The sequence below is a fragment of the Hemitrygon akajei genome, chromosome 2 (assembly GCF_048418815.1).
Source record: "Hemitrygon akajei chromosome 2, sHemAka1.3, whole genome shotgun sequence".
Classification (NCBI taxonomy): Eukaryota; Metazoa; Chordata; class Chondrichthyes; order Myliobatiformes; family Dasyatidae; genus Hemitrygon; species Hemitrygon akajei.
In genome coordinates this window covers 22,574,970-22,588,267 of record NC_133125.1, presented here as the reverse complement: position 1 = coordinate 22,588,267, position 13,298 = coordinate 22,574,970, and the positions used below count along the sequence as shown (strand labels likewise).

Genomic DNA, 13,298 nt, shown 5'->3' with positions numbered 1-13,298 from the left:
TTGCATTCTCCTATCTAGCTCCTTCCCCCTCCCCACCTTTTCCACTCCACCACTCTCACTCTCTCTCTCTAAGCCTTTTGCCTGGTCCTCCACACTTATCCATCCCTACCCAGCCTTCACTCTATTCCCGGTCCTCCTTTTCCACCTCACTCTTCTCATACCGCACATCCCGGGAAACCTGGGACTCCTGCCTTCAGGTGTCAATGTAACCAATGCCCATGAGGTAGCTAGTCATCCTCTTAGCCATGACAGAGGAGATTATTTTCCCCTCGATGTTCAGCAGTGCAATGCTCCTGAACTGGTTGATGGAACCGGAATTCTTCTCTGGTGGAGGAACACCACCACAGCTTTTTGCCGCACTGATGGGATGCACTGGTTTTCCAGGGCAGGTCTCATTTGATTCCTCAGGATCTTTAGCACACGAGGGCAGTTTTTGTTGCGCTTGTAAGAAATTCTGTTCAGACCAGGCATTGACGCTGACCTTGTCATTGTGATGACTTCTCTGACTTCACTCAGCTTGGGGAGAGGGGAGGTGTCAAGCTGTAAATTGGAGGAGCAGGACGTGGAACGTACCCTAGTGATCCAGGGCAAGTTGTGATGCTAAACAGTGGGTTTAATTTTGTGTTTTTAAGAAACTAGAGATATGTTAAAGCTTAAACTACATAGATATCTTTTTCCCAGGATAGAAATATCAAATTCTAGAAGGCAGAGCTTCAGGTGAGAAGGGAAATGTTTAAAAGCAATGTGCAGGCAAGGTTTTTGCATAGAGAGGAGTATGTGCCTGGAACGCTGGGGTGAGTGGGGGGAGGGGGTGATGGTGTGGTGGAAGCAGCTGTGAAAGTGATGTTTGAGGCATTTGGACAAGCATATGAACATGCAAGAAATTTAGTGATATACTGAGAGATATAGATCATATGCAGAGTGATAGGTTTAATTTGTCATCATTGTCAGCACAGACATCGTGGGCCGGAGGCTTATTCATGCTTTTTTGACTTATGACTAATATTTGATCTCAATTTTTCACATGAATTTATTAATTTCTTGGCTACCATCATAACATATCTTTAACATTGCCACAGTATTGATCAAACTTAAATTCCCCACTGTCAGGATGGTATTTAAATATGTCTATGGATTAGCATTGCATGCTGCTAACTTAATAGTGCAGTAGTTCAGTTACAAAACTCGACTGTGGTGCATGCAGGCTTCTTACATAATCTGTTTGGGGTACTACAGAAGAGTGTTAACACCCAACATTAGCCTGTTTAGGGGCGAGCTAGATTCCCCAAGTATGCTTAATTTGACAAGTGTTGTGTACTGAACAGGGATCATTTATTTTTTCTGCTGTCAGAGTGAAGTGTACATGTACAAAACACATAGCAACACTGTTTGAGAAAGCCCAGGTGCACTGAAAACCTGGAAAGAATAGATTCTGCTCTAAAATGCACATTTATATTCCTTATTGCAGTATAGATTCATATGAAACATTACAGATATTTCGGAACTGGAATACACAGGAAAGAACATTGAAGAGAGGGCAATTCCTTATTTGTTTAATCTTTTGCAGTTTTTTTCTACTCATTCCTTCTCTAGTGAAGGCAATAATTTATTCTGGAATAAAATTTCATTGCTTTAGGGCCTTCCCCCAAATGTTGGCAATAGAGACTGTTAGGGATTATTGAATTACAGGGCTGGTCATTACCAAGCCTAATCTAGACATTGGTTCATTACTTTTCTAGGTGTACATCACAAACCAGCTACTAATTTTAATAATCATTTCACAAAGTAGTACTGACATTATTTCCCAGCAGGGAATGCTTTAACTATATTTTCTTACATTTTATTCAATCAGATTGCCTGAAACTGATGAGTATTCAAATTCTTTGTCCCGAAAACTTAGCAAGCTGGGATCTCTAGGGTACAGACACCGATACAGGTAATTAAATTTCACTGTGTAATTGTTTTGCTTAAGGATTTGAAGTGTCTGCAAAGAAATTCCTCCATTGAATTAATCTTAGGGTTTGTTTTAAAATTATGCGTTTGGTATATGTCAAGTTTAAATGTTATGTGGGTTTTGTCATTGAAACTGGGAAACATTAAATATAGAACACTGTTGTTACTAAACCATGTCTTCCTCATTCATAATTGATCAATTCAGTTTATTTTGAAGATCACTGATTGCAGGAATGGCATAGTGGATCTTGCTATTTAATCTTAGGTTATTGAATAAATATCCAGTCCTTCTCCCTGTAACTTAGAGAAGCTGCAGTTTCACAATCTCGTATTGCATGTTGCTTATATTTAATAACATGTCTCAGTCTGTTGAATTTTTATTGAGCATATCAATCCCATGGTGCTTTCAGAAGGCAAAATAAATCAATACTACTTTGATTTTAAAAAATACAGTAAAGTAGTTCCCTCTTCGATCAAATGGAATTCTGAAATATAATTAGATATTTCATAGGCAGTAGCAGATTTTTGTAATTTATTTAACAGTTTGATCGTATGTCTTTGTCAGCATCTTTTCAGTCTGAAAGCGGACATCTGAGGCATAGAAAAGCAAAGTTTTTGTTAGTTATATTTGATAATGTTTGTTTTTCATTTTCATTTTTCAATCTTTTTATTGATTTCCAAATAAAGAATGTACAAATCAGAAGAGGAGTTTAACAAGTAGATAATATAAAAGACATATAAACAGTAATAGTAAAAACAGAAAGTATATAATGTCAAAATCAAATAGATAAAATATTATGCTGTTATATATACAATGGTCAAAAAAAACTACAACTCCTCATAGCAATCATAAAAAGAAGATTGGAAATTTTATTGATAAGGGAAAAAAAACCCACTAACTAAACTGAAACAAAAAAAAGAGAAAGAGAAAAAAAAGAAAAAGAAAAATTGGGCAGTCCAATTGAGGATAAAATTAGAAAAAAACTTAATCCACTTACAGCAATTTTTGGGATTATTCCAGAGGAAGCAAGCAAAGTGTCTGCTTCCACCCAACGTGTGATACGCTTTTTCAACTTTACTGGCTAGGAGAGCTATTTTGCTACACTGGAAAGAATCTAACCCACCTACTGTTTTCTGTTGGCTCTCCTCCATTATGTCATGTCTAAGCTTGGAGAAAATTAGAAGCCGGACATTTGATACATCCTTTAATTTTGAACAAGTCTGGTGACCTTTTATTCAATATTTTCACATGATTTAATTTATTTTTATTTATTTATTTTTCTTTATTCTCTTTGGGGAAAATCCTTATCCATGAAGGTTCGGAGATGACTGGAAGGATGTGTTTTTTTTTCTCTCTTTTTTTTCTAATTTGATAATGTGCTATGGAAATTTCTCTCCCAGACCAGAATATGCAGTCTAAGTAAATTGTACTTTTTGTGGCAGAAATCTTCTTCTTTTCCATATTTTCACATCGTTGAACATGTTTTATCTAATCTTCCATAGGTCACACTAGGGGAAATTGTTTGTGCTTTGTTGATGTCATCATATAGTACTTGAAAGCAGTGGAAAGAAAGTATGCAATATATAGATATTTTTAATTTTAACATTTGCATTGCTTTTTTTCTGAGATTTAATTGGAAAAGATTAAGCTGCAATACCACAATATAAAACTTTGTGCTTGGCCACAGTATTACCAATTCCTCTAAGACGTATATGTCAAACTCAAGGCCCGTGGGCCAAATCCGGCCCGCGGTGGAATTATCTTTGGCCCGCGAGATAATATCTAATTACTATTAAAGCTGGCCCCAGTAATCGAAGCGCCTATGGTGTATGATATGGCTAATGCTGAGTTTATTCAGGTACCAGGTTTTCAGGGTTTTTAGTGTTTATTCGGCAGTCTTGCTCGGCAGTCTTCTTCATAAGAAACGGAATTTGTAAAGTGAAACACTTTGTAGTTATAGCAGAGACTGAGACACATGAAAGCTGCATTCGCACGCGTCCGACTGATCCGGCCCACATGAAGCTGCATTTTGCTCAATCCGGCCCGTGACCTAAAATGAGTTTGACACCCCTGCTCTAAGAGATCTGCAACTGAGAGACTCTATAGACCAGATCTTGCTAGCACAGGTAATGTCTGTGCAGAATCATTCAATACTTGTTCTTACCTGGAGAGGAGAGTCTGTCTTGCTAGCCCAAAGCATGAGAATGAGAACGGTGATGAACTGAAGTGCCATTCCTGGAAAGTTCTCAAAATCTTAACAGTTTTGACAGGTGTTGGTTAGTTAAATATGGAGTTATTAATTAACTAATTAAAATTATTAAACACCCTTGTTTTCTCTCTGTACCCTTACAATCCCCATTGAAATCAATTAGATTGTTGATCTTGCACCAAATAAGAGTCATTGTCCCAGGATTAATTTGTCAGTATCATTTGGCTATACATGTACAGAAGTTCCAAGCTTAAAAAGAAACTCTTTTTAATGTGAACATCTGGGTCTTCATGTTCCTTGCTTGCACAGCAGAAGACTAATAATAATAATAGACAGGAATACCACTGTGCAATTTTAATGCTCTTTCAGTTGAAAACCATACATTTGTGCAGAATTACTTACTGAAATTCATTCCTAGAGTTAGATGTGTTTATCAATTTTAGCCTGCATGTATATACTGAAATTATTTAGGGAACTTATATCTCATTTTTGCAATAAAATTGATTAATCTACGTAAATAATATGAATACATTTGGACCCTTCCACATTTTGCAAACAAAATAAAACATTTTAGATAATGTTATAATGTATTAAATATAATGGTTTCCTACGCTCACATATGCATACATGCGAAGTAATAAAAATATAATAATTTATTTTTGAGCAGTGGTAGGACTGCATTTCAACTAAACAGAGACCAATCCATTGAACTACCACGACCAGATCAGAATGTGCAGAGAACTCGCAGTAAAACCTACCCAAAGAGGATACTCCACTCTCCACAATCTGGTAAGCAAGTAATTACATCTAGGATACATGTGGTACTTCATTTAAACCAATCCAGAGCATGGTAACTATTTTGGGGTTTCCTTCCTGAGTTGGCTGATACACGCCAAGAAAATTGCTAACGTTGGGAGTGAAGACAGGGGTTTCAACAATGTGAGGTTTTACTGGGAAATTGTAACTGTTATGATTACGGGAAGTTTAAAGCATTTGGTTACTTTCAATCAGGTGAAGTTTGTGAGCTTCAGGCAACCTGAACTTACAGTGAGTTAACTCAGTCTGTAAAGTGCAAGAAGAATACCTGGTTCTGGTTGAGAAAGCTCTTATTACAATAGTGATGATAGGCTGGTTAGGTGCATGAAGGTATAATTTCAGCATGGTTCTAATACTGTAACTAGATTGAGGTAAAAATAGGGTAGGCATATAGACACAGAGATAAAGATACTGTTTTCATAAAGGTTTCAAAGCATGAAGGATAAGTATCACAGATGCAATGTTCCTTAGATACAATATATTGGGTATTTTAAAATCGGGCTAGGTACCCAATAACCTGTTAGCTGCACAACCTTATTGGCCATCAATCATTGTGAGCAATTATTTCTATAGTAATATCTCTAGACATATTTTCCAAGGGGAGACTGGTCCCCAAATACACAAGACAGAGTGACTCTTCATACCTGATTGCCAAAACAGTGGTATCTAGTATTCTGTGATTCAGTCCTGGGCTTTCACTTGCAGGCTACTTCGTATTGCAAGGTAGTATATGTGTATTTGATAATAATTTTACTTTGAATTATGAACTTTCTCTACTTGGTAAATGCACAGAGACAACTGAAGTCCACTTGAGCTCATTTTATTCTTAACTCAGAAATCACTGAAAGCTTGCGCTTTGGCAGTTGTTCACATTTTGGCAAGTGTATTAAACTCTCATTATGAATCTTCAACTACAGCACACCATTGATATGCAATCTCATTTCTTTCTGTATTATATGAAGGGGAGTCACACCACCTTCTGACTGATTGTTTTGGTGCTACTCTCTTTCATATTAAATGAGTGAGAAAAGATTACATGATTTGCAAACAGGTCACAATGGAATCATTTATTTTTCTGTATTTAACTGCACAATTTAAAAAAAACCAAGTTTGTAATTTTAGATATGCACATTGTATAAATTTTAGTTATAATGCCTTTAATAAGCATGAAATTGATAATATTATTTCTCCCTGGTTCTCGTTGACTCTATTAACAAAATTTTAATGCTGCAGATATGTTTGAATAAGATGCTTCATTATGAAATTTTGTGAATTATTTCTTTCCATTAAAATAACTCCCTGTGGTCTTTGCTATGCAATACTTTTAATAGCAAAATGATCATCTGAGCCCAGATGCTGGGTCTCAACCAGACATGTCGATTGTCCATTTTCCCTCCACAGATCCTACCTGAGCTGCTGAATTCCTCCACCAATCTGTTTTTTGCTCTGGATTCTGGCATCTGCAGTCTCTTGTGTCTCCATTAGTAATCTGCTCTTGCTGCAGTTATAGCAGTTGTATGAGGACCGTCGAAGGATAGCTTTCCCCTATTCTACGGAAGTAACTGTTGCTGCTTTATGCTTGATATGAATACCACGGCTTAACAAAGACTTGCAATGTCTTTTGCGGAAATTCATGAGAATAGGCTTGTACCTTTTGCACTCTGTGAAGCAGTAAATTTGATGACAGGCTCTACACCATTACTGGAAACACAGTGTATTCATTTTTAAAATTTATTCAATAACTGGTTGGTTCTAGCTATTCAGGGGTGCTCCCTCAGATCAGTACTGTTTTTCCAAATCTAATGAGATACCCCTCTGTGGTAATTTGATCAGTATAATTGTGTCATTTTATTATCTTCTCAATAACTTTTGCTCTGGCACATAATTTTCCTTTTTGCTAAGCTAAACTTTAGATTGCGGGCCTGTGTTCCAGTACCACTTCATAACGTTCAGTCTCCTTATTTGCTGGAAACTCCAACTAAAGTGCCTGAACTATGGAATAGATTTATGTTTTAATCAGTCAGGGAATGAATGATTGTGCAAAGATAAAGCCGTTGTAAATATTGCTTAAAATAGAATCAAGCTGGAGATGTTGGAAACATCAGGGATGCCCTGATGATTTAAAACTAGAAATTCTGCAACTTTTCAGCAAGTCAGAAGAGGTCAGCAATTCTCTCATGTAAGTGTTAAGGGAGGCAACTAATTTCCATTAAATTTAACAATGGTTATTGATGAAGCCTGAAACTCAGCAAATAAAATGCATTGGCACAACTTCAAGAAAGTGCTATATGCAAAAGTTCATAAATTTGGAGGAATTGTAACCATACTATTGAGGAGTAAGAACATTTACTCCACTGATCTCCTTAAAATTTCTGCCCCTTACCTTAAACAAGAAGAATCAAAATTGTTTGCCCTGGTTTTGGTAATTATTGACAAATTTTTCAGATTTCCATTGGAAGCAATTTTTAAACTATTATACATATTGCCAGGAGTTGTAGTCTAGACACAGAAATCAACATATTTCATGTGATATAAGATGTGAATGAGCTCTTGGTGGAAAATAAACTATATGTATATAATAATCGTTTTTTTTCTTTCTCATCTCTTTCAATTTTATGTGAGAAAATTGCTTAACAAATCAAGAATATTTACAAGAAATAAATTGTCCATCTTGTATTTCATGATTAATTGCATTACTTACTTACTAAACTTTATCCAATTAACATTTATATAATGTTGATCTGTGATCTTGTTATCATAGGATCAAACGGTGTCAGTCGCAGTGTTACAAAAACAGACAGTACGAAATATGATGGCCCCACCAAAATTATCGCGCCTTCACCAGTGAAAAGGTAAAGTTATGCTATATTTAAGCACATTAGAAACATCTGTTATGGAACATTTATCTCAGAATACTAATATCAGAATGCCTGAATTTCAATTTCAGATTAAATTTAAATTCTTATTAAAATTTGGTAACATTAGAAATATAAGCATGGGTTCACACATGGTCAATAGGGTTGACTTGAGGCCTGGAAGGTAATTTTATCGTTCTGCTCAGTGCTATGCAGCAAGATACTGTATTTGCCATGTAACTCTTTCTTCAAAATCCAGGGTATTACCTCATGTAGTCCTTGCAGGCGCACACTTAAAGCATGCTATCTGGATGTATCATGCATAAAATGCTGGAGGAACTCAGCAGGTCAGGCAGCATCTGAGGAATGGGGTAAACAGTTGACATTTCAGGCTTGGTATGGCAACTATTCTGTTCAAACTGCAAGAAATGGCAGAAAGTTGTAAGTACAGACCAATCAGTCACAAACCTTGATTTATCATTGTCACATGCACTGAGATGCGGGGAAAAGCTTGCTCATACTGATCAAATCATTACACAGTTCATTGTGCTAGAATAAAGTCAACCAATAACAATGCTGAATAAAGTGCAAAAACTACTAAAAGAATGCAGAGCAGGTAACTGATGAAGTGCAACCTCACAGAGGTAGATTGTGAGGCCAGGAGTCCATCTTAATCGTACAAAAGATCCATTCAGGAGTCTGATAACAGTGGGATAGAAGCTGTCGTTGAGCCTGGTGTTACATGCTTTCAGGCTTCTGTATCTTCTGCCCCATGGGTGAAGGGAGAAGAGAGAATGTGGGTGGGTTTTTTGATTATTCTGGCTTCTTTACTGAGGTAGCAAGAAGTGTAGAGAGTGTCAATGGAGGGGAGGCTGGTTTCCATGATGTGCTGAGGTGTGTCCACAACTCTGCAGTTTCTTGTGGTCTTGGGTAGAGCAGTTGTCGTGCCAAGCCGTGATGCATCCAGGCAGGATACTTTATAACGTTCACCTGTGAAAATCAGTGAGGGTTGCTGGGGTCTTGCTGAATTTCTTTGTAAAGGCACTGGTGTGCTCCTTGGCCATAGCAACTACATGGCTGGACCAGGATATATCTTTGCAGGACTAACAACTAAGTCATGTGTTACCTTCCTTACCTGGACCTGCCCCCCAGACTTGATGCAGTATGAGCAGGTATTCCAAGGAGACCTTTTTCTTCAGTGCTGACACTAATTTTCACACTGATATCTCCAGTTAACCATAAAACATAGGAACAGAAATAGACTATTCAGCCTATTGAGTCTGCTCTGCCATTCCATCATGGCTGATCCCTGATCCCACTGAATCTCATATACCTGCCTTCTCACCATATCCTTTGATGCCTGATTGATCAGAAAACAATCAACTTCTGCCTTAAATATATGCATAGAGTTGGCCTTCACCACAGTCTGTGGCAGAGCATTCCACAGATTTACTACTCTTTGGCTATAACAATTCCTCATAACCTCTGTTCTAAAGGGTTGCCCCTCAATTCTGAGGCTGTGCCCCCTAGTTCTGCATACCCTCACCATAGGAAACATCCTCTCCACATCCGCCCTGTCTAGTCCTTTCAACATTCAGTAGGTTTCAATGAAATCCCCCTGCATTCTCCTAAATTCCAGTGAGTCCATGCCCAAAGCTTCCAAATGCTTCTTGTATGTTAACCCCTTCATTCCCAGAATCATCCTCCTGAACCTCCTCTGGGCTCTTCCAAACACAACACATCCTTTCTGAGATAAGGGGCTTAAAACTGTTGACAGTACTCGAAGTGCGTCATGACTAGTGTGCTAAAAAAGCTCAACATATCTCCTTGCTTTCATATTCTATTCTCCTTGAAATAAATGCCAACATTGCATTTGTCTTCTTTACCACATACTCAACCTGTAAATTAATCTTCTGGGAGTCTTACACAAGGGTTCCTAAGTCCTCTGCACCTCTGATGTTTGAAACTTCTCCCCATTTAGATAATAGTCCACACTATTGTTCCTTCTGCTGAATTGCATTATCATACATTTCCCAACACTACATTCCATCTGCCACTTTTTGCCCATTCTTCCAATTTATCTAAGTCCTTAACAGAGCTGCTGTTCCCAAATTTTGACCTTGGAATTCCATTTCTCAAATATTTTGAATTTGGATTTAGGTTTATTTCACTTTCTGAACTTAAATAATCTGAAGAAGTGCTTTTATTAGGAGATTACATGTTCTCCTGTCTTTCAAATGGATACACTTAGGAAAAGCCTACAAACAATGATACACTTATAAATGTCAAGCATGTACCAACAGGCTGAAGGAGAGCTTCTTCCCTGCTGTTTATAAAACTATTGAGTTGGATCACTCATAAAATAAACCTTCCCTGATAAAATAAACTTTGGACCTCACAATCTACCTTGTTATGATCTTGCACTTCATTGTGCACCTGCACTGCGCTTTGTCTGTAGTTTTGTACTTTATTTTGCATTCTGATAATGGTTTACCCTGTGCTACCTCAATGTACTATGGAATAATTTATTACAAATGAATATGCGAGACAAGCTTTTCACTTTACCTTGGTACATGTGACCAATAATAAACTGATTTCATTTCCATACTGACCATGCTATTACCTATTTTACACTTGCTTAAATGTACCTGTAACTGTTTCCCACTATTATCTGGCATGAATTTACAACCAAACTGCCTGTCTAAACTTGTGATATAAATTAGAAACTCTAATGAGCGGATGCACCGACTGTTTCAGTTTTGTGTCCCAAAGTTACGTGGCTTGTGCTTTGGAAAATTATTTTTTTCTCATGCAGTCTTCTCTGCAGCTTGCTTTATGACTTGTTGTATTGCTTAATAATAAAGAACATTAGGTGAAAATGTTATATATAAAATACAGGCAAAATTTCTTATTTCAGTAAACTGTATCAGTACACGTTGATCAAATAATTTCCTTCCATCTAACTTGCTTCAAGTAAATGTATTTAAGGAAAAGTTGTGGAGTGAAGTTGAAGTCAAGCAGGTGTGTGTGTGTGTGTGTGTGTGTGTGTGTGTGTGTGTGTGTGTGTGTGTGTGTGTGTGTGTGTGTGTGTGTGTGTGTGTGTGTGTGTGTGTGTGTGTGTGTGTGTGTGTGTGTGTGTGTGTGTGTAAAAATGCACCCCCCCACCCCCACACCACCAAAGCTAAGTGAAGGCAGAACAGAGAGAAGTTGTCAAAAATACATTGTTAGCATCAGCGCCTGGTCTGAACGGAATTACTTACAAGCTCTACAAAAACTGCTCTGGTGTGCTCAAGATCCTGTGGAACCCAATGAGAATTGCCTGGAAAAAACAGTGCTGTTTGGGGATGTGGCAGTGTTCATCCCCAAAGAGCAGAACTCCAGTTTCATCAACCAGTTCAGGAGCATTGCACTGCTGAATGTTGAGGGGAAAATCTTTTCTGTCATGGCTAAGAGGATGACTAGCTACCTGATAACTACATGACTAGCAATGGATACATTGACAACAGCTGCCAGAGGCAGGAGTTTAAGCTTCATGGGATGTGTGGAGCGTGCATCATTGATATGGGACCAGATCCAATGAGCCAAGCATGAGGAAGGTGACCTGCATGCTGTGTGGCTGAATCTTGTGAATGCCTGTCGATCTGTGCCTCACCAGCTCGAGAACTTTGCGATGGAGTTCTTTTACATCTTTGATTCATTAGAGGCCTGGTTTCCGATTACTTCAGTGACCTCCAATGGGCTTCTCTTTCCAAGACTTTACAACAGGGTGGCAGCAGTTCAAAGTAGGCATTGCAATGGGGTGTTCCACCACCCATTCCTGTTTGTGGCAGCCTTCAAGATCATCCTTACTGGAGCAAGGAAAGTGGTTGGAGGGATAAGGCTACAGTCAGGACAAGGGCTTCCTCCACTGTGAAGTTACATAGATGATGTCACAAGCATCCTTCAGAAGGCTGCATGCACAAGAAAGTTGCTGCAGAGGCTAGACGAGCTAGTGACATAGGCAAGGATGAAAATCCAGCCCTCCAAGTCCTGAAACCTATCCATCCGAACAGGGGTCTGAAGCAACAACATCACCTTTGTTGTAGGGGCGAGGAAATCTCATTGTTAGCCATGGAGGCCACCAAAACCCTTGGGAAGCAGTATACTGCAGAGTTCCCTGACAGGCAGATGGGAAAAGTAGCAGAGAAACAGCTTGCAGAGGGCCTGACCAAAATCGACCAGAGCAAACTGCCCACAAAGTATAATGTGTGGTGCTACCAGTTCAGACTGTGCTAAAGGGTGATGTGGCCCTTGAAAATATGTACAATTTCCTCATCACAGCCAGTAGGATGGATGGGATAGCCCACTTGTACATTTGGAAATGGCTGGGGCTGCCTCAGTGTTTCACGGACACTTCAGGAAGAACATGTTGCAGCTGCCACTGAGACCCATCAGCATGGGTGCAAACAGGAAAAAACCTGACTGGCCATTCAGCTAAGGGAGTCCACCCACCTGCTGTTGAGGAGTGCCATTGCCCCAATCCATACAGGCCATGAATAAAGAGCTGAAGTTGAAGTAGATGAGGCCATCAGCAGGCTGCAGTACCAAGAAGCTGTCGCAGAGTTCAGGCTGGATATGCAGAACTTGGCTGGGGGAAGGCAGCACGTTTCTGGTTCAAGGCCTCGAAGAGAGGAAAGCCATTGTAGTAGAGGAGGTAACAAGGACAAAGCAGGAGGACTACAGGATAAAGGCAGTGACACAGGGCCGCCAGAGAAGCTGGACATCATGGAAGGGCACCTGCAGAAAATCCCATAAGCCAGGCTCAGCTTCCTCATCAGAGCAACCTATGGTACCTTGTCCTGCCCTCAATCTTCACCAGTGGTTCGGCAGTGAGGATTGCTGCCCCCTGTGTGATACCACCAATGCCGACCTCCAACACATCCTGGCAGGATGCAAAACTACTCTGTCCCAAGGATGCTACAGATGCAGCCCGACCAGGTCCTAAAGAAACAGGCAGAGATCCTACAGCCCTGCAGGTCTGCAGTGAGATGAGAACTCATTCCATTTATTAAAGCTGGTAAGAGCACTGAGTGAAACGTGAGGGCAGATAGCTACTGTTCCCCATGGAAATCACCACCACATCTCTCTGCCCAGACACAGTACTGTGTTCCACAGCTGGCAAGACAGTCGTCCTCATTGAGTTAACCATCCCATGGGAAGAAGGAGAGGAGGCTGCCCATGAGCGAAAGAGGCTAAAGTATTCAGACCTGGCAGCTGAGTGTAAGGAAGCTGGTGGGAGGACCATCATCTACCCTGTGGAGGCAGCTTCGTCCGCACATCGACAAGTTTACTCTCTGATGTGGCAGTGACTGGAGTGAGGCTCAGGAGGGCCAGCAGAGAGTTTGCTGAAAAAACAGAATAGGGCAGCTTTTGGCTGTGGCTAAGGAGGAAGGACATAAATAGGGGGACAAACTAACCCCAGTGG

The 13,298-nt window shown here is 39.5% G+C and overlaps 1 protein-coding gene across 11 annotated transcripts in view; it reads left to right on the top strand.

The window, feature by feature from the left end:
• The window catches only part of epb41l4a (erythrocyte membrane protein band 4.1 like 4A), a 217,131-nt gene that overhangs the window by 154,734 nt on the left and 49,099 nt on the right, over positions 1-13,298 (top strand). For all 11 annotated transcript variants that reach the window (XM_073068542.1, XM_073068533.1, XM_073068524.1 and 8 more), the window contains 3 exons: positions 1,853-1,936; positions 4,831-4,952; positions 7,741-7,831. In XM_073068542.1, the coding sequence (XP_072924643.1) occupies positions 1,853-1,936; positions 4,831-4,952; positions 7,741-7,831 (297 nt within the window). The remainder of the gene's footprint in view (positions 1-1,852; positions 1,937-4,830; positions 4,953-7,740; positions 7,832-13,298) is intronic.